Source organism: Choloepus didactylus, chromosome 23 (genome assembly GCF_015220235.1).
Source record: "Choloepus didactylus isolate mChoDid1 chromosome 23, mChoDid1.pri, whole genome shotgun sequence".
In the NCBI taxonomy this organism is placed as follows: Eukaryota; Metazoa; Chordata; class Mammalia; order Pilosa; family Megalonychidae; genus Choloepus; species Choloepus didactylus.
This window is the reverse complement of record NC_051329.1, coordinates 18,274,915-18,297,076: the sequence shown is the minus strand read 5'-3', so window position 1 is coordinate 18,297,076 and position 22,162 is coordinate 18,274,915. Positions and strand designations below refer to the sequence as shown.

The 22,162-nt window shown below is 45.6% G+C and overlaps 1 protein-coding gene across 5 annotated transcripts in view; it reads right to left on the bottom strand.

The window, feature by feature from the left end:
- Positions 1 to 22,162, bottom strand: part of CCDC60 (coiled-coil domain containing 60) — a 200,223-nt gene that overhangs the window by 65,571 nt on the left and 112,490 nt on the right. For 3 of the 5 annotated variants that reach the window (XM_037817367.1, XM_037817365.1, XM_037817368.1), the window contains exons 3-4: positions 11,545 to 11,715; positions 3,341 to 3,451 (exon numbers count right to left, since the gene is read on the bottom strand). In XM_037817367.1, coding sequence (XP_037673295.1) covers positions 3,341 to 3,451; positions 11,545 to 11,715 — 282 coding nt within the window. The remainder of the gene's footprint in view (positions 1 to 3,340; positions 3,452 to 11,544; positions 11,716 to 22,162) is intronic. The other 2 variants (XM_037817366.1, XM_037817369.1) reach the window with 2 other exon arrangements.

Genomic DNA, 22,162 nt, shown 5'->3' with positions numbered 1-22,162 from the left:
GTTCTGACCCCAATGATCAGTCCTCTAACCTGCACGAAAACAAACTAAAAAGAAAAAAACATCCCCAGAAACATGCTATCAAGAAATCGGTCCTTTCTCATGACGACTGTGCACAGTACCTTGGATTTTTATCAAATTAAAAGAGAAAGCATTGATTTTCTTAAATGCAGGGCCTAAAAGGCAAAAAGTGCCAAATGGGATGCACAAAGCCTGTTTGGAAAAATCCATGGGCTCAGAAACTTGAGGTGAGCACCCCGTGGTCAGCACACCTGGACAGTCAACTCCGTCCAATCCGCCATAACCACCAGAATATGAGCGGTATAAACATCCCTGAGAAAAAAACGATTTTTTTTTCTCTCTCACTGAGAAATCAGAAAATGCATCCAAAGCCACCCCAAGCACCCTCCGCTGACTGTCACGGGCAGAACTGTTCAGGGGTCACCTGCACTCCTGTTGCAAAAGGCTGTGAGGGGCAGCTCCATCATCTCAGAGAGGAAACGAGGGGCTGGTTCTCATTCCTGCAGATTCCCCCCTCCCCCAACCATGTCTTTTTAAAGATAAAGGTCAAGTCTCACTTGACATGACTGAATTGATCCCCACCGAGTCGATTCGGAATTTTCAGCTGGTTTAGGGATCAATTACATCGGGATTGAAAGGACTGGCCAGGCGTTGGGTCTGCACAAGCTGATGCAACGACCGAGAATTCCAGAACTGACCATACAGACCCTGCCTTGCTCCTCTTTGGTAGACTGATTACAAAAATGTCCTCATTTTCCACTCTTCCTTGCATCCATGCCCTTTGCAATGGGGCCTTGCAATCCCTCCCTATCAAGAGGCGCTGTCCTTTTCCCCACTCTACTGGCCTCGGCCAATGGAATGTGGCAGAAGTTCTGAGGCTCCGGGTGCTTTGGCTCTTGTTCTTGCAACCTTTCCCAACTTCCATGTGAACAAGCCTGGGCCAGCCTGCTCGACGATGAGACACGGGGCTCCGTCACTCCCCTCGCCCTAACCAACAGCACATCGACGAACAGACCTGTGAATGAGACCAGTCAAGACCAGCCAGCCTCCAGCTGACCCTCCAGCTGAGTGCAGACACAGAAGCAAGCCCAGACTGGATTAGCCGAGCAGGCCTGGCTCAGAAGAACCCCCCAGCTGACCTGCAGACTTGTGAGAGTTTTACTGTAGCAGGACTATGTCCATTCATTGTAGCTTTCATGCAATTGAGCAGTTGCAAGAAAGATCATCTGTCTGCGAGGCCTGAAATATTTACTATCTGGCCCTTTAAGAAAATATTTGCCAACTCCTGTCTAAGTTGTAACAAATAACCAGCACCACCACTGTGATAATACTACAAGCCTATCTAATAAACCTGGCATAAAGATCTGACCTAGGTATCAGGGTTACCATTGGGCGACCTTTGGCAAGTACTGTCCCCTCTGATGCTTCAGTCACCCCATCTGGTATTAAAGGAAAAAGGGCAAGAAACCCTCTTAGTCACCTCTATAGCTGATTTGAGCTTCAATTTGCTCAGAGGAGATGAATCGAGAGTGGGATCTAGGAAGATGCATTGTCCAAGCATTCCCACCTCCTGCCCCCCAGCACCAGATGATTCAAATGCAAGTAGAAGTCTAAGAGCCACTGGTGTACACCATTCACTTTCAGAGTGCTTGTCTGCAGGAAAGATGGGCAGAAGTACGAGTGTTTTTAAGGGATGTTATAAAAAAAGTAGTCCTATTTCTGTTGCAAGGAGATGTTTTAAGAAGACCAAGCTTAGACTGCTGGACAAAGAGGGCTGTCAACAAGCCAATCATAACATTGATCAAAGGGAGGGAGGAGAAACATGGGGTGGACTCATCAAAGGCTGAAATCAGGGGGGAATAGGGATGCGCTCCACGATGATGATGATGATGATGATGATGATGATGATGACGACGATGACGACGACGATGATGGTGTTAGTGATGATAGAATCTTCTACCTGTGATCTAGGTGCTCTTATTGAGGATGTTCTTTTTTTGACCATCTGCTCCTATGATTTCACTCCTGCTTTATTATTTACTCTTCAAGTACAAGAGACTTGACTCTCCAGATAGACCGTGAGCTCCTCAAAGGCAAGACCTTTGAATACACTTTCTGGGCACTGTGTAATGATCACAATTCAGGCTCTGAAGTCAGACAGGCCTGGCTTAAAACCCCAGTGCAGACCCACGCTTAGCTTGGGGGCCTTGGGTAGGCAAGTACACCTCTCTTAGCACCTGCTTCCTCATCTGCCTAATGGGGATAATACCACACCTACACGTCTCATAGGGTGACCGAGAGGACTGAATAAGGTGATGCCCACAGAGCGGTCAGCAGTGGCATTATCCCTGGGTACCACAGGGCCTAACGAATATTTGACAAATGAACAGACAGAGAAGCCTAGAATCCATTGCGCCATTTTCATTTCCCTATAGCATCGGTTCTCGGCAGGGAGTTGGGGGGCGAGGGGGTGAGGATGTGTGTGTGGTGGGCTGGTTGGGTATGACTTGCCTCCAGGGGACATTTGGCAATGTCTGGAGGTATTTTGGGTTGTCACAACGGGGAGGGGGTTTTGCTATTGGCAGCTCGTGGGTAGAGGCTGGGGATGCTGCTCAACATGCTCCGATGCACAGTCAGCCCCTCCTGCTTCCACAACAAAGGATTTTTTTGGTTCCCAAAGCATTTTTTGGGGAACAAAAAATGAGAAACCCTGCCCTGAAGACAAAATCTGAGAAACCCTGCCCTGAAGACGAAATCTTCCATCATTGTGCCTGAAATATTCCAATTGTAAAGGGCTAACTAGTGAAAAAAATGTTAGGCTTGGGATTCTTTGGAAGAGACACAAGGGGAACAAGATGTCAAGGTTTTAGAAAGTAAGAGCGTTCTTTAGGGGGCTGATTAGCCCTGCCACCCCATGGCAATGATGACTTCAGACAACTTCTCTGGGAAATAGCTCCCTGAGTCTTGGGGAAAACCTGTCCCCTGAGCTCTGGCTGAGACATTCACGCACCTGCTCGGCGAGGGCTGCAGACAGATTTTATCAGGCTTTGCAAAGCCATTTGACATTAGAGCGTCTGGCTTGGTGAGGAATGGAATGACTCAGTCCCGGCTGATTTGCCACTTAGCTCTAAACCGCCGGGTCCGCTGTCTGTTATTTTTATATGCCAAATAGCTTTGCTAGCTTCGAGAGCAATGTCCGTTTTCAAGAGGACAAAGGAACGGCTCAGCGGCTCCCAACGTGTGAGCTCACCGAGTTGCTTCACCTCGGCTCTGGTTTCTGAGCTTGCGTGGTCCCACCGGCCAGGGGTGGGTCTCTACTTACACGTGGGCTGCAGGCAGAGTGGACGAGATGATGCAGCTGTGGATGGGAGTGAAGGGGCGAAGGGCCACCGCTGCGCCTCCTTCCATCTTCTTAGTCTTATCATCGTATCTGCTGAAGAGAAAGAACGAGAGAAGCCAAGTGAACAGGGGGCAGCACTTTGAACCAACAACCTTCCTTTCTTCTTGTGCCAGGATTTATTCGGTGGATATTATTAAGGCATCCATTATGTGCTGGGTGGTATTCTAGACGCAGCCAGTGAACAGAACGTATACAAAACCCCTGTCTTCGTGGAGCATATATTCTAGTACAGGAACACAGAGAAGAAACACAATAAATAAACATCATGTGGTCTACTGGTGTACTGGCCTAGAGGGGGCAGAAATGTTTTCTTAAAGGGTCAGATAGTAAATGTTTCCGGCTCTGGAGGCTGATGCTGTGATTATAGCATAAAAGCAGCCACTGGCAATCTGTAAACAATACTTAAGTGGCCATGTTCCAATAAAACTGTGTTCACAAAATCAGGCTGCGGGCTGGATTTGGCCCAGCCGCCACAGTTCACCAGCTGCTGTACTAGACGGTGAGGTGTACTAGAGCTGTGGGGAGGAACAAAGCAGAGAAGTAGGTCTGGAAAAGCCAGGGAGCTCTGTATTGCAATTTTAAATGGGGTGACTGGGGAGGGTGTCCTTGAGAAGGTGACATTTGATAAAAGTCTGCAGGGAGCTCTGTATTGCAATTTTAAATGGGGTGACTGGGGAGGGTGTCCTTGAGAAGGTGACATTTGATAAAAGTCTGCACAGTGTGAGGGAGTGAACCATTCAGATACCTGGGGATGGAGCCGTCTGGATGGGGGGGTAGAGAGCAGCATGTGCAAATGTCCTGAGGCAGGGGCTGCATTCTAGAGACAGCCAGGAGGCTGGAGAGGAGTGAGCGACAGCGAGAGGAGGGAGATGAGGGAAGAGAGAGACAAGGGGCCTTGGAGACCATTGCAAGGGCTTTATCTCTTTCTCTGAGCTAGAGAAAAAGATTTTGAGCAGCAAAGACATACGCTCTGACTTGCTTCTGAAAAGGATCCCTGTGGCTGCTGTTTTGAGAATGGCCAAAAGGGAGGGCAAGGGCAGTCGAGGAGAGCAAATCAGAGCTACTGCAACAATTTCAGCTCCAGAGATAAGGGTGGCTTCGGCCAGGATCCAAGCCATGGAGATGATGAGCAGTGGAGGAGGTGGTGGGATGGATACAAATAAGGACATGTCTGGAGCCAATGGCTCAGAGGAGTTTCCAGCACTTTTTGGAAGGGGGCTTTCCCCGACACTATAGACTGTTGACTAAGTGGTTGAATCAGTTGTGAGACGTGGGGAACTTGCACTTCAGAAGTGGACACGCACATGCCCCAAAATACAAGCCACGACAAGTTCCACATCAGCAGTCCCCAGGCTGCTGCGTGAAACCAAAGGCCCAAAGAGAATAGAGACGCTTTCCCCGAAGCCAGACCCCATCCAGGGAAGGGGGAGGAAGGGCAGATGTTCCCAGAGGGGAGAAAAAGCCTGAACAGGAAGTTTATCTTTGAAACCAGTGGATAGTTACCTGAAAAAGATAGTTTCAAAATGGGAAAGACTAATTTACATTAAATACCAAATTTAAGTCTTTTCTTCCGTCATCAAGGAAATAAGTGATTCCAGTTATGGAAAGTAAAGAAGATTCCTTTTCTTTGGCACATCTGAGTCATAGTGTTACGTATGGTTTTCCCATGACCAAATCCAGCCCAAAGATAGGTTTTAATTAAAGTACAGTGTGTGTGCTTTAATTGAATCAATTGTCTATAATTTAAAATTGGGAGAGTTCACTGGAAAAAATGAAAAGCTTTGGCTCTTGTAAGATGGAAAGCTCTGGCCACTCTGGGTTCCTGTTGGCAAGAGTCAGCTGGAACGGAGAGGAACTGAGGATGGCTTTCCTGAAGCATGTGCTTCCCGGATTGCTGCAGACTCACCCCCCTCTGCCTTCTCTCTCCCCACCTGCCTCACTAATTCCCACTACCTACCTGTTCCCTAAAGGCCTTTGCGTTTCTGAGCCCCCGCCTAAGTGCTTTCATTGATTGAAGTGTTGACAGATTCCCCGATTGGTTCATTTCCACCAATATTTATTGAACATCTGCTCTGGACTGTGGGCTACAGATGCAGCAGTGAGGAGACAGGCCCGGCCCCTCCCTTCCTGAAGCCCCGAGTCTAGTGGGGAGACAGATGTCATCAAATACACGGTGGTGACGAGTGCTGAGAGGCAGAGTACGGGATGCTTTGAGAGCCTAAAATGGGGAATCTGACTGAAATGGACACCAGGGAAGTTGTGGCAATTTAGGAACACGGCCCCCAAATTCTTTGACATTCCTCCAGTTGACAGGTGGGGACCTATATCTTCCCCCCCTTGAATTTTGGCTTTGTGACTGGCTGAACTGATGGAATATGTCAGAAGTGACGTGAGGACAGATTCTGGGCCCAAGCCCAAGGAGCTGAGAGCCTCTACTTCCAGTGTCTCGGTGGCTCATTCTGCAAACCCAGCTGCCGTGCTGTGAGGGAGCTGGCGGGCTACGAAGAGGTCCACTGGGAGAGGGGGCAAGGCGAGTGAGCCATCTTCGAACTGCCCCAGCGAATGCTGCATGGAGCAGGGACAAGGCTTCCCCACTGAGCTCTCTTCAAATTTCAGATGTGTGCATGCAATAAATGTCCATCGTTTTAATTTAATACCTCTCGGATTGGTTGTTTCTGGCAATAGTAACTGTGAGAAGTCAATGCTGAGCTGAGATAGGAAGGTTAAATAGGAATTAACTGGGCAAATGGATGAAGGGAAGGCCTTGCAGACAGAGGGAACAGCATGTGCAAAGGCCCCGTGGTGGGAGGGCCTGTAGTAAGCAGGAGGGAGCAAAGTAGGGTGTACAATGGGGTGGGGCTGGGGAGGGGGGGCTCTGGGGCTAACCAGGCAGGGCTTTGTAGCCTCCGCTCAGACTTCTGTCTTTATTGTGCAAGCAATGGCATCATCATTAAGGGTTTTTAAACTGGGAGCAATTTGTAGTTTGACATGGCCACTCTGGCTTATTGTGGGGAAGGGGATGGAGGCTTCAAAGAGGCAATGCTGAGACACATGTTAGGAGTTTGCCTTCTTCCTTGGAATTTGAAGACAAGCTGGGGTCACAGACTTAAATAAAAAAAACAGGACCAAAATCTAGGTCATCTGATTTCTATTTCCATGGTTTCTTCATTCAGCTTGAAAAGCTAAGGAAAATAAAGCAAGACACTGGCATGCCCCATCTTCTCATCTTGATACGTAAAAATTAACCTAGTTTTTGCACTCCTTAATCTCTGTTTTATGCCTTCTCTCATCCGCATAATAAAAAAAATTCTATCCACGGTTTTTTGTTGTTGTTGGTTTGTTTGTTTTTTTCACTTTTTCAGCTGAATCGACAGCTGAAAATCGAGGTCGTTGAGCACAGTGGGAAAGAGAGCTTGCAGGCAGAAATCTTTTGGGAAATGCCTCATTTTTTGTTCCCTGCATAGTTTGTCAGACTTAAAACTTTTGTGTAAAAGAACTTATTCTATGGTCTTAGATCTAGAGGGGAAAAAAATAATCCCTTTTGCTTTAATAATGCACAAAATCAAATCATTTGTTAAAAAGGCATTTATAAATGATCAGCTTGCATTTTTTGATACTTTTGTGATTGGGATTGTATTTATAAAAGTATAGCTCTTAGATGTGGAAGGACCCACAAAAAATGATGCGGCCTGTTTTCTAGCCTTCATGGAAAGTCAGCATTTTAGCCCTAGATTTAAGAATTTTGGATCATTGAAGCCCAGAGAGATCAAATTCACTTTATTGTATAATGGTAGCTATCAATTACTGAGCACTTATTATGCACCAGGCTCTTTGCAAAGCATCACTTTATCCAATCCTCAGAATGAGCCAGGGGGGTCGGCAGCCTTAATGTGGATGAAGAAAATGGAAGTTCAGAGAGGTAAAGCAATTTGCCCAGAGTCACACAGTCTTACGGTGAAGCCAGGACTTGAACCCAAGTGCTGACAGGCTCCAGAGGCTTGTGCCTTTGACCACACCACTGCGCTGGTAGGGACGTCTCCAAATGCTATTTTATAACTTTCATCCCCCAACTATGTAATGGCCTCTGGTTTTATTTTAATAACCACCCTGTACAGCTCATAGAATTTAGGCCAACGTCTACAAGAAGGGCCATCTCATGCCTTTTTAATCTTATTAAACTTTCAACACCATGTTTCACACGCAGAAACACGGACTGGAGTGTGGAGAACTGTGTTCTGTGACCGTGGACTAAAACCCCATCCAAACAAGTGGAACATTACAAAGGAACCATTTAAATGGCCTCAGGAGCGTCTTTAACAACCACTGCCCCCTTCATTTGCTTATTAATCTGAGCACAACTCCTGCAGAAAAAGAACCACAAGTTCACTCCTACTTATTCCAAGGAAGGCCTGCCAGCTAGCTGGCTTGTGTCACGAGTTCCAAATGCTGTGAGTGCCACTGGGCTCGGGTTGGAAGGCAGAATTTGCACTGAGCTCTTGGGACCCTCCTCATGGAAAGAGAGAAATCCTCCCTGCTCATGGGTTGCCTCTGTCTGGGCCATGGACCCCTTCAGTGGTGGCCTGTAGGGTGGCTGAATGGATGTGACTGAGGCTGTGGTCTATCTTCTTCCTTTTCTTTCCCTCCCTTTCTATCTCCCTCCCTCCCTACTCCCTCCCTCCCTTCCTTCTTTCCCCCTCCCTCCTTCCCTCCCCCCCTTCTTTCTTTTTCACTCTGAAAAGGTATCCAACACAATGCAGAGCGTTTTTTTTTTCAGTCTTGGCCCTCCTCTCTAGAAATGCTGGCTGCAGGAATTTCTGGGGAGCTGATATTGATGTTTCTTTCTGAACTTGCCTCTTTTTGCCACCCAGCAGACAATGCCACCTAGCATTAAAGATCCTGCTCAAATGTCACACCTCTGGGGATGTTTTCCAGATTCTCCTTTCACCCCCTAAACTTTAGGGGATGGATGCACCTCGGGTCAGTGGAGTGGGCACGTCCATGGCATGGAGTAGAATGCTCCCCCGAAAGTTCTCGTGTCTCCATGCCACCACGGGGTCTGGCGTGTAGGAGTTCTCCAATATATAGTGGTTGGTCTATCAACCAGGATGTGCCCACCTTGAAGCAGCCTCTCTGCACCCCCAAGCTTACTTTGAAAACACCTAAGATCCAAGGCCATACTGCATTATGGGGCCACTGGTCTTTTACTGAAGATCTTGTGGGGAAACGGATAAATGGATTTACATCTCAAACCATGAGACAAAACCTCATCAAAGTCCTTGCTAGATATCTCTGTTCTGTCCCAGGGAGGCCTGCCTTTTCTCTCTTCTCTTCTTCAAAGGATCCTTCTCTTCACACTCTCGGCTTGTCTCCAGGATATCTCCATTCTCTCTCTTACATGAAGCAAATTGAGCTCTTTCTCTGTTTGCTGGTTTGGATCTATTATGGCCCACAAAGAGCCATGTTCTTTAAAGCAATCTTGTGGGGGCAGATTTATTAGTCTTCTGATAACCACCCTGTACAGGGTAGAACCTCTTGATTGAGTGTTTGCATAGAGACGTGACTCACCCAACTGGGAGTGATAGTTTTGATTAGATTATTTCCATGGAGGTGTGGACCCCGCCCACTTGGTGGGTCTTGATTAGTTCGCTGAAGAATATAAGAGAGAGGCTAAGAGTAACTGGGAGAGACTTTTGGAGAGACCCAGATGCTTGTGGATGCTTGGAGATGCTTGGAGATGCAGACAGAAGGATGTTTGGAGATGCTAAGCTAAGAGATGAAGCCCAGAGTTTGCCCCAGAGAAGATAAGAGGACCCCCTGATGATTAGAGAGAAACACCCTGGGAGAACAAGCAAGGATGCACAGGTGTTGAGAGAGAGAAACTAAGAGACAGAAACTTAGAGACAATTTGGGGAAATCCATTTTGAAACCAGAACCCGGGAGCAAAGGACCTGCAGATGGTAGCCCCATGCCTTCCCAGCTGACAGAGGTGTTCCAGACACCATCGGCCTTTCTTCAGTGAAGGTATCCTCTTGTTGATGCCTTAGTTTGGACACTTTTTTTTTTTGGCCTTAGGACCGTAAATTTGTAACCAGATAAACCTCTTTTATAAAAGCCTATCCAGATCCATTTCTGGTATTTTGCATAACAGCAGTTCCAGCAAACCGAGACACTCTGTATTTGTATCTTTAGCTCTTTGTCATTCGAACAACCCCTGCTCATCAAACAAAGACCCCCTTCTTGGGATGCTCACTCCTTAAAAGGCACAGACCAGTAATTGCAAATGATAAATATTTTCTCTCATCTCAGAATGGGTTAATAAATGAGTGCAGAAATGGCAAGCTAGCTTAGTTAGACAAACCCTCCTGGTAAAAATAAACAAAAATGCTAGACAAAATTGCAAAGAGCTGACAGAGTGGGAATCTCTAGGCCAAAACTTGAGAGAGAATGGAAATCAAAGAAGTGAGCTGATTTGAGTGATGTGTTTGTCCTAAGGGCATTTGCTGATTCAGGAAAGCATAACTTTCCTTTTGATAGGTTCAAAAGGCAGGTGGAACAGAAATCTCAGCCCAGGGGCTGCACAAAATGAGGAGTCGAACAGGAGACCTATCCCATAATCAGCTGGGATTCCCAAAGGCCATGCTTAAGAGGGAGGGTAACTGCAGTCTGGGCTCACCGTCTGTCACCTGGAACCTCCAGCTTTAGAGCCTTCGCCGGTCAGCAGGGTCCAGCCACCACCTCCCCTTGCCCCACAACCTCATAGACCAGGACTCTTGTTTTTTAAGAAGTGCATGTTAATATTTCTCTAACTTTCTGAAGAATAGTATTTGGGATGCAGTGCCAAGAAAAGTGGTTACTGGCTGTGGCTTCCATCTCTCCTTTAGCAAACACCCTGGCAATTTAGGTTCCTGGTGGCGGCCCTAGCAGAGTGGCTTTCAACCTTGGTTTCACATTAGAATCACCCGGGGAACTTTAAAGACTCCTATGTCCAGGTAACACCCCCAGAGGGTCTGACATAATTGGCCTGGGGTACAGTCTGGGCATCTGTATTTTTTTAAATTTGCTAGGTGATTCTAATGTGCAGCCAGGGCTGAGAATTACTGCTCAAATAGGGCAGTGGCTTCAGCCACAGGCCATTTCTGCCATATAATTTGCTCTCTGCCTGCTGCAGCCCCTTCTGTCTACCCTGGTTTGTGCCTCGTTCAATCTGCACAAGCTAAGTATCCCAGGAGCTCATCCACGCAGAATAATGCAGTCCATGGATTTTGGTGTCAGACAGGAGGGGTTTGGGACTCAGTGATGCTTTCTAACTTAGGACTTTGGGGAGAGGGGAGAATTAGTTAACACCTCTAAGTCTCATTTCTACATCTCTAAATTGGGGCTAATAATAGTACCTATGTCACAGCAATGTTTTGCAGTTTAGATGAAAAGATGTACATAAACCACATGTGGTATGCACTCATTACAGCTATTGTTTTTGCTTTTCTTGTTGTAATTATTATTGTTATCTACACATGTTTTTCAGAATGGGCCCATCTCTTTGATGAGGTCTCTCCACAACCAGAGCAAAAATCTCTTACAAAAAGAATGAAGTTCTACTTTATTTAACAAATCGACACACATTTCTTGAGCACCTGCTTTGTGTGGACACTGAGCTAGGACCTGGAGATGTAGCTGAAGTTCTAGAAGAGGGATAGTGGTGTGTGGAAAGTGAACTGGCAAGGTGCCTGGCTCTGAAGAGGGGTTCCTCCTTGACAGTTATGGGAACCCAGAGCCCAAATGGAGGTGAGCTGGAGGTGGGTGGGTTGAAATCGGAAGCATCAGGAGGGGCAGTATTTACACCTGCCTTTTAATGATCAGTAGACCTTTAGTTGGTAGAAGATGTGGCATTTAAGGGCATTTAAAGCTCAAATGAGAGAATGGGGAAGGTCTAAGGGTGGGGAGAAGCCTGGGAAGGAGAGGGAAAAGAGGACCATTTGGGGACCAGCAAGATTTCCTGGGTAGCTCTTGGCATCAGTTATGAGGACGGATGTGTGTAGCAGAAGACATCCTTCAACCCAACCAGGCAACATCCCCTCCTAATGGTCCCTCCCAAGACCGTTAGTACCAACCCCACAGTATCCACTCACATCATGAAAGTATCACCATAGTGGATTTCCGAGGACCTTTTGGCTGGTTGGAATTTATTTCTCTCTTCCTCTTTCAGTTTCTGAAGTTGCTGTTGCCTCTTTTTCATCGCGCTTTCCTCCCTCAGAATGGTAAAGTACCCACGGCCTATCTTCACCGACTGAATCAAGAGGCTAGGAGAGAAAAGGGAGGGATCGATAAATGGAAAAATAAAAAAAGTCCTGAGTTGACTATTAAACAATGTCCTAACAACATGGAATGATGATAATCTCTGACGGGCAACTTGAAGCCTGCAGGGTGGGAGCCTTCCCACCGTAAGAATTCTGGAGTCAGACGAACTTGAGCTTGAGTTCTGGATCCACCTCTTACCCATGACCTTGGCCGAGTCATTGCACCTTTCTAGGTCTCAGTTCCTTCAGCACTCCATCACTCAGCAAGTATTTGTTGAGTGCCTACTAGGTGCTTTGAATTAAGCATAACCATGTAAGGGGGTCGGCAAGGTGCCTGGTTCTTAAGAGGGGCTCCTCCGTGACAGTCGATGGCAGAGCAGGTAGTCCCAGGCTTGGACTCTTGGTCAAGGCGGCCTTCTCTTCAATCTGCCTGAATGCTAGCATTTGTGGGCATGGCCACAGAAGTCTGCATAATAATGTGTAGGTGCCTGCTGTGCCAAGTAACGTGTTGCGACTTTGCTACTTTTTTCCTGCTGACTCAGCCTTGATGTTGGCTTGCTGTGAAGGCACGCTGAGCCGTGACGGTCTACCCGCTTCCCTCCCCTTTGCCAATCTCCTCTTTGGGGTTGGAGTCGGCAGCAGTCTGGTGGCAACGGAGTGATACCAAACTTGTGTACGTGCGTCTGTTTGTCCACTTGTTTGGCTATCTGGGATGTCATCAGGCACTGTTTTGAGCCACAACCACCTCCACCAGATATGAATGCTGGTCCTGAAATTCCATTCTCTTTATTCCCCAAATTCCTAACGAGCAGCCCATGTGTGCTGGGCAGTGATTGACAAGACCCTGGGTGCCTCAAGTTCATGATCTGGTGCAGGGAGAGAGGCAAGAATCATCAGTGACCTCACAGGTTGATGGCGGAGGGAAGACACTGGGCTAATTCAGACTTGAGTTGGTCTTGGACATGTTCCTGGAGGAAGTGACATCTCCATTTCCTCTCTCAAAGTAGCCTCTTTCTCCTGGCTTCTCTCTTGTGCTCAGTGTGGGATAGGAGTATTCTCAGCTAGCTGTCATGGCCAGACTCTGATATATTAATTAACCTCTGTTTATTTGCTAGGAAGAGTTACGCTGCTATGAAGGATATTTTCATTTCAGCAGGGGACTCATATAAATATCCATTGGGGGAATGCTGAGAGCTGGGAGGCATTTTTTCAAATTGTTTCACACAGGTAGCTGCCAAATAGTAATTTTTCATTCATTCATTTCTCTGGCTGATATTGACTGATAACTTGCCAGTCCAGATGTCAATGCAGGGCCCTGGGGGCTAAGCAGAAGAATAAGACAAGGAATCTGACCTCAAAGGGTTAACAGTCTAGGGGAAGAAACGTACCCACAAACATGCACTTTCAATATAATGTGCCAAAGGAGCACAGGAGATGGTTACTTGGCACAGTAAGCACCTACGTGTTAGGGCCAAGGAACCCAGAGACATCTAGGAAGGCTTCCTGGAGGAGGTGACATTTGGGATAAAGAGGAATTCAACAGTAGGACAAGAAGGAAAAGGCATCTCAGTGGATGGAATAGTAGGTGAAAATGCAAAGAGTTGAGTCTGAAGATGTTCTGTTTAGGGAGATGCAGGTATCTTAGAACAGCTGGGGCATGGGAGGTGTGTGAGAGAGTGGTCAGAGCTAAAGCCGGAGATACTGTCAGAGAACAGATGGTGCAAGATCGGGAATTCTGGATTTAAGTGAGCTGGATTTGGGGGATGTTAGGAACATACCTTCTGGAAATGCTTCAGAAATGGGCGAATGTCTGACTCAGTGTTCATTAAAGAATTTTCAAATATTAACAAAACTACTAAAAACACAAAACATCTGGTTACACACAAAATCAATCCATTTTGTACAAGCTTCTCCTGCCATTTCTATTACTATTTTCATGATTAAGTACATCGATTCGGGGATGCACACGTTTTCAAACATTAACATCACTGAAACGAGGGTATGTATTACAGTCACTGGCTTTTCACAGTCACTGCCGGCCAGTTAGCAGCTGTGTCATAGTAGCCATCACCTGCCTGTGCCCCAGCTTGGTTATTATCCCTGGTAGCTGGACCAGATAACTGCCACCCTTGATGTTTTAGGCAACAAACCATTTGCTCATGAGTCTGAAAAGTCATCTTCTCTGACTTATTCTTCTACAATAAAGAAAGTGCCAGTATCAAAACTCGCAGACTGATGGTCACAGCTAGGAAGAAAATCCTGGAGATAACAGTGGAGCATGATTTTAAGAAACGTGGCATCATTGTGGCTCTTGGGTAAAACTCAGACATTGATGACTCCGAGCAGAAAAGGGATTCAGGAGAACGAGACTCTGAATGTGAAGAAGTTTGAGGAATACCTTCACCAATTTATTTCACTTGCGTTTTCCTTCTTAAGTGAACAGAAGAGTGACATATGTAATTGTCTAGAGGGGTGACAGAGCTTTTTAAAAATTATGAAATAAAATATTTTTATGAAATTAGAATTCTAAGTATAAGAAAGCATTGTCTGAGGAAAACTAAGATGGTGGCTAGGTGAGACAGGGCAAAAAAACACCTCTGTGAAAAACACTATATAAAAACCAGAAAGTGACCCAGAATACCGGTTACAGTGATGCGCCAGCTGGATGAGCTCTGCTAGTATCACAGAGGCCGTATACTTGGTGAAACCGGGAGTCAGCATTCTGAAACGAGTGAGTAAGCTGGCTGGAAGACCCACAGCCGCGTAGTGTTGTGGGGAAGTCAGGGCTTGGCATTTGGAGACCGACCGGCTCTTTTTAAAAAAAAAAAAAAAGGGAAAAACCCAGGAGCAGCTGCAGGTGCGATAGTGGGAACCATGCAGTAAAACACAGCAAGAGGGGCTGGGCCGGCCTCTCAGTGTCTGGCCAGGAAGATAGCCCGCTGCAGATACCCTCGGGGCTGGGGGAACGGAGGGGAGAGCTGGAAGCAGAAAGAAAACCCGCAGCTAGCAGCTGGCACCCCGGAGGGCTGGATAAACTCCTGCCCGGGGCCATGCCCACAGCCCAGAGTCCCGCCAGTTGTCCCGGAGCTGGGAAGGAGGAACTGTGCAGGGGGGGGGGGGGGTTGAGACGCCCCATTCGGCCATCTTTGCTTCAGGCTGAGAGCACTGCTGCACGGCCCGGCAGCCTGGGGCTTCCCTTGAGGGACGGCGTGCACTGGTGACGTAGCATGGCATTCCCTCAGCTGAGCTCCTGGAGGATCGCGGCTGGGAGGGGGGACCCGCTCGGAGAACTCAGGGACACTACGCCAAGTCTGGTGGTTTGTGGGACAGCGAGAGAGAGGGTCTGGGGCTGAACTGAAATGAAGGCTTAGACTCTTGCGGCGGCCTTGAATCTCCGGGAACCTGGAGGACGGCTCCAGCAACACACCCAAACTGAGTTCTCCAACTGAACCCCACAAGAATCATTTCCCCACACACCGCGGGGACAAGGTTGAGAACTGACTTGAGGGATATAGGTGACTCACGGACGCCATCTGCTGGTTAGTTAGAGAAAGTGTACGTCACCAAACTGTGTTTCTGAAAAATTAGATCGATATCCTTTTTTTTTTTTTTAACAATTTGAAAGAACCCTATCAAGCAAAACAAATGCCAAGAGGCCAAAAACAACAGAAAATCTTAATGCATATGATAAAACCAGACAATATGGAGAATCCAACTCCAAATACACAAATCAAGATATTGGAAGAGACTCAGTACTAGGCACAATTAATCAAAGAACTACAATCGAGGAATGAAAACATGGCAAAGGATTTAAAGGACATCAAGAAGACCACGGCCCAGGATATAAGAGACATAAAGAAGACCCTAGAAGAGCATAAAGAAGACATTGCAAGAGTAAATAAAAAAATAGAAGATCTTATGGAAATTAAAGAAACTGTAGGCCAAATTAAAAAAGACTCTGGATATTCACAATACAAGATTAGAGGAAGTTGAACGTCTCAGTGTCCTAGAAGTCCACAGAACAGAAAATGAAAGAACAAAAGAAAGAATGGAGAAAAAAATTGAAAAAATCGAAATGGATCTCAGGGATACGACAGATAAAATAAAATGTCCAAACTTAAGACTCATTGGTGTCCCAGAAGGGGAAGAGAAGGGTAAAGGTCTAGAAAGAGTATTCAAAGAAATTGTTGGGGAAAACTTCCCCAACCTTCTACACAATATAAATACACAAAGCATAAATGCCCAGAGAACTCCAAATAGAATAAATCCAAATAAACCCACTCCGAGACATATTCTGATCAGACTCTCAAATACTGAAGAGAAGGAGCAAGTTCTGAAAGCAGCAAGAGAAAAGCAATTCACCACATACAAAGGAAACAACATAAGACTAAGTTGTGACTACTCAGCGGCCACCATGGAGGCGAAAAGGCAGTGGCATGACGTATTTAAAATTCTGAGAGAGAAAAATTTCCAACCAAGAATACTTTATCCAGCAAAACTCTCCTTCAAATTTGAGGGAGAGCTTAAATTTTTCACAGACAAACAAATGCTGAGAGACTTTGCCAATAAAAGACCTGCCCTACTTCAGATTCTAAAGGGAGCCCTACCAACAGAGAAAAAAGAAAGGAGAAAGAGACAGAGAGAATTTAAACAGACCTATACAGTACCTTACATCCCAAATCACCAGGACATTCATTTTTCTCTACTGATCACAGATCTTTCTCCAAAAGGGACCATAAGCTGGGACATAAAACAAGCCTCAATTAAAAAAAAAAAAAAATTGAATATACTCAAAGCACATTCTCCAAACACAGTGGAATACAAATAGAAGTCTATAATTTTTGAACTGTAATTCCACTATTAACTTCCTACATGATATAAAATACACAAACTCTAATGACAAATCAGTGGTTTTGAACTCAAGGTAAAATATGTAATTTTAGACAACTATATAAAGGCGGGGGAATGGAGGAGTATAGGAACATAGTTTATGTGTCCTATTGAAATGAAGGTGGTATCAAAGAAAAACAAGATTGTTATGGATTTAAGAGGTTAATTTTAAGCCCCACAGTAAACACAAAGAAATTATTAGAGAATATAACCATAGAGATGAAAAGTAGAGTATGGGTTAAGAGAAATAGGGGAAGGTACAATGGGGAGTTAAGAAATGAGTGTAGGGTTGCTGTTTGAGGTGAAGGGAAATTTCTAGTAATGGATGGTGGGAAAGAGCATTGCAACATTCTAAATGTGATTAATCCTACTAATGGAATGCTAGGGAGGGAGTGGAATGGGAAGATTTAGGCTGTATATCTGTTTCCGCAATTGAAAAAAAAAAAAAAAAAGACAGTCTAAATAGATGACAATTGAATGCCAAGGATGAACCTGGATGGGATTGGAGGATGGAGGACAGGAGGCTCAAAGGGTCACAACTGAGACATAAGGAAAAGGAAATATAGAATGTAAGCTTTGTATCATTGTTGAATCTCTTGTACTTCTTAGCTGCGCTTAATGGGATTGCATAAAAGAATGTTCTTATTCATGGGAAGTGTTTATGTGAATTACAGTGTTTGTTCAAGGGTGTGAGCAGCTAGTTCTCATATGTTCAGAAGACAGAGCAACAGATGATGGATGATAGATAGGGAGGGAGGGAAAGAAATAGCGATGTGACAGCATGTTAAAGTTGGTGGATTGGGCTATTGGGAGAGGGGGGTCAGGGTATGATGGAATTCTGTGTATGGGGTTAGTATTGTTTTTGCAACTGTTTCTATAACTTTTAATTTATTTCAAGATAAAAAAATAGTATTAAAAAAAAAAAAAGAAAGCATTGTCCTAGTTCAACTGACAGTATATTCTTTTGTTTGGTTTTAATGGCATGTCTTAGATTCAATGAAGTGCAGTATTTGAACATCGGATGAGTGCATCACCAGGAAGGTACCCGCTCATCTTGCTGAATTTGGACCTCTGCCTCTCAACTCATGCAAAATTTCCTGAAGGTTTCTTGCTTTTAGGCCCCATGTCTGCCACACCAGTCAATCAGCTGCAGGCAAGGATCAGGCAAATCTATCCAGCCTGTGTTCTTGTCCCAGCCAAAGTTAACCTCTCAGTTTCCTCATCTATAAAATAATGCAAAAACAAATGAATGTGAAACATGCCGTGACAAAGAGAAACCATATCGCAGGTGATTTTAGCCCTTGGCTGTCAGTCTGGGTACTTTTGCCTGGCTTTTATTTTTAACATTAGGAACGTGAGCAGTAGTTAGAGTGTGGAATTCGTGTTTGAAACTAAAATATGCTTCTGTTCTGCTTTCAAGCTTCTGAATCCATCAATTAGAGGGTCTTGAGGCTGCTGTTAAATTGATAAAAAGAAAGCTGTTACCATTTGCAACCCCTTAATTTCATAAATGAGGATTTTCTTGAAGAGTATCCACATAATAGAACATTATTCAGGCTTCAGAGGGAATGTAGTATTAATACTTGTTACAACGTGGATGAACCTCGAAACCATTATGCTAAGTGAAAGAAGCCAGATACAAAAGGTCACATATTGCATGATTCCATTTATATAAAACATCCAAAATAGGTGAATCCATAGAGACAGAAACCATATCACTGGCTGCCAGGGCTGGGGAAAGGGGAGATTGGGGAGAAATTTCTTAATTGTTGTTGCACAACATCATGAATATACTAAATGCCACAGACTTGTTGACCCTAAACAAGGTTTATTTCATCTTATGTAATGTAAATTTGATCTCAATTGATTCAACAAAATTATAACATAAAATGGATTCAAACCCTTGACTACATCCATTATGCCCAATTTTAAATTTGTGTGCTTGTCCAAATGGATGCTTCATTCTCAGCCATTCAACAAAATCATTCACCCTATAGCTATTGAATACCTACTACGCACCAGGCAGTATTCCAGGGGTGAAGACGGATGCAAAACAAAGAAGGAAACTGTACACGATATGTTAACGGCTATAGAGGAAGATGAAGCAAGGAAGTGAGGAGAGGGGTTCCTGGGCATGGCGGATGTCAGGGCGATTTTAAACAGGATGGCCAGCGAAGGCCTCACTGAGAAGGGGACACTTGTGGAAAGATGTTGAGGAGATGAGAGTGCCGGCCACACAGATATCGGGGTGGGGGAAGGGGCTGTTCCAGGCAGGGGGAACAGCATATGCGAGGTCCTCAGCAAGTACAATTCTCAATTAAAGAATAGTTCAGTTTTCACTGAATACAAAATTATATCACACAATATATTTGTGCTGTAAATAAGGTCTTTGGCTGTTTAAGGTATTGGGGTTCCACTTAAGACTTTTTTGGATTGAAAGGTTCTGCTCTAAAAAAGAAAAGAAGGAAGGAAGGAAGAAGATAGAAGGAAGGAGAAGAAGGAAAGCAAGCAGGGGAAGGAAGGAAGGAAGAAGGGAGGAAGGGAGTGAGGGAGGATGGGCCACTGCTGTGTCCCAGACTGGAAAAGGTAGGGAAGCGTGGGGAGACTCAGGTAGGGTGCCTGCTTCCCTATGACTTTACTTTGCGTGCTACTCTAGGAGGCTGTGCTGGTTTGTATATACATTATGTCCTCCAGAAAAAGTCATGTTCTTTGATGCAATCTTGTGGGGGCAGAAGTATTAGTGTTGATTAGGTTGGAACCTTTGGATTAGGCTGTTTCCATGGAGATGCACCCCACCCAACTGTAGGTGATAGCTCTGATTAGATAATTTCCATGGAGGTGTGGCCCCGCCCATTCAGCCCAGGCCTTGATTAGTTTACTAGAGCACTATATAAGCTCAGACAGAAGGAGCTCACTGCTGCAGCTGAGAAAAAACACATTTTGGAGACGGCCATTGAAAGTCAACATATGCTAGCCCAGAGTTTGCTCCAGAGAAGTTAAGAGAGGACAAATGCCCCAAGAGCAACATTTTGAAGAATGCACAGGAGCTGAGAAAGGAGCTGAACACAACCTGGGATCAGCAGACACCAGCCACGTGCTTTCCCAGCTAACAGAGGTTTTCTGGATGCCATTGGCCTTCCTTCGGTGATGGCATACTTGTGTAGATGCCTTCGTTTGGACATTTTCATGGCCTTCAGACTGTAGCTTTGTAATCAAATAACCCCCCTTTATAAAAGCCAATCCGTTTCGGGTGTTTTGCAAAAGGGCAGCATTAGCAAACTGGAACAGAAGCAATAGGTTTTACTGTTTTAATTAAGAAGCTCACCTCTAATAACTCAGTCTCTCAACCTCATGGGCAGGACCCCAGGAAGAGCTGTAGAGGCCCCTCACTGCCATCCAGACTTCATGAGCCTTCTCAGGTGCACCCAGCAAATCACTCAGGTAAGAGGCCCTTTCAGTGAACCGGGCGATACTGTGATTTCACCCTGCGGCAGGCCTTAGTGCTTTGGGGGGCTCCCCCACCCTCCCCGCTGCTGGGCACAGGCATTAACTTATTTCTCCTTTCAACAGCTCTGTGCTGTAGGTGATTTTATCATCACTTCCATATTCAGATGAGGAAACAAAGGCCCAGAAGGTCACAAAGTGGAAAGAACCCTGGCAATGTGCTCCCCGTGGAGTCCAGCTGTACGCTGTGCTGGTGTGTGGCATCTTGGAACTTTCCTTTGTAAAGTCCCACCGGCTTGCCCTGGAAATCCCTTTCATTGCCCTTGAACATTCCATGGGCCCCTGTGTCCTTGGCTAACTAGGGTGGCTTTTCTCCGACTGGTAGGTGCCAGCATCTCCCCTTTAGCCGTGAAACCTTTCTGCTGTCACCCAGATTCTCTCCGGAGGTGGAAGGCTGCCAGCAAGGCCTGACAGGGCCCAAGACAGAGAGCAGAGCAGAGAAGGGCAGGCATCCAGAAGACCCGGCACGTGTGGTGACTGTGCAAGCCGATGGGAGGGCTCCAGGGAGACAGAATAAACCCCATCACTCGGTGGGTTTTGGGCTGATTTCAATGTGTCCCTAGACCAGAGCCTCTGCTTTCCCCTTCAGGACCTGAAACCTCCTGAGAACAGCAGCGTACAATCAAATATATAGACCAACACGCAACAGCCTAACTCGTTTTTAAATTTCTTTGACGGTGAGGGTTAACAACAACCTTATTAAATTTATTTTTAAATAAATGCCAGGCTGATGGTCTATATCACAGTAAACAAAAGGGGTGTGAATATTAAGTGCCCCTGGGTTCGGCACTTATGGTGTGTCCTGTTCTGTTCAAAAAACTCAGTTTTCCCCTGTGTCTTAGTTATTTATTTTCTATAGTAATTAAAAGGTTGGTAAGAGATTCATTTGACTTATTTATGTCCTATTTAAAAACTTAATAGAGGCAGATTAAAAAAATAAAAGTAAGAAAGGTAAGAGACAGGAAAAACCAGAGTAACAAAACAAAATCAGGTCAGACACGATGCATGATCTGGTACACAAATTTGGTCCTGAGTATCCTAGCAGCCACTGCAAAAAGGGAAACACAATCCTTCACATGATTCCTAATGGCTAAGATTTGTAAAATGCCGTTCAGGAGATGCCTAGCTGTTCCTGGTACTGAAACTGGGAAGAAAAGATATCTCTCTCAAGAATGCATATAGGGAGGACACTGAAAAGCCAGGTCTACCACAAACCCCTAGATGTAAATAGGGTGATGAATGCCTATCTTATCACTTAATTCCACAGACAGAGCTAGGGGAGTCAGTGCTGGCCAATTGGAAGAATAGAGCAAGCAAATTTTTGGTAGAATTGCAGTCTCCCTCCAGCCAAGCCAGTCAGACTCCCAGCTGCTAGTTCTCCTGGAAATAGCCAGGCGAGAAAGGAGAAGAATTGTGCGGAGAGTCTGGGTCCTGCTGAGTGGTGATGCCTTCCTGTCATACATGCCAGTCCTTTCTGGGCACTTCAGACTGCGGGACGTTCATTCAGCAAGCTCTGAAGTGCCCCCTTGGTTCCGCAGAGGCCCCTTTAAAACTGCTTAATATTTTAGCAAATTCCCATTTAATTCCCGTGTATATTCCCTACATTTTCTTCATCATTATTGCTGATTACCAGGCTATTTGTGTGAAGAGAGCTATTTGCAGAGAAGAGCGGTGTTTTGCCTTGAAATCCACTCACCCAGGGCCTCCTGCGCACAGCTTTCTGTGATGTAAAATTCCCCTGGCTGGCATCGCAAGAGGAAATGATGGGGAGTGAAATAATGAACTGTGCCAGGCAAGCGGAGGAAGAGGCAGATTACAAAACGGAAAGTTTCCTCTGCCCAATACAACTTCTTCTTAACCAGTGAGAGGGAGGAGGTGGGTTTTTACGTTTAAGGGACATATGTTCTCTGTGTGGGAGTCTGTGTGGGATGAGAAATGCAGAATGTTATTGTGGCTGTCAGACTGCTGTCTGCAGGGCTTAGATGAGACTGCCCAGAGGGACAGAGGGAAAGACACACAGATTTTCCACACCCAAGCATCTTCGGACTTGAGGGGT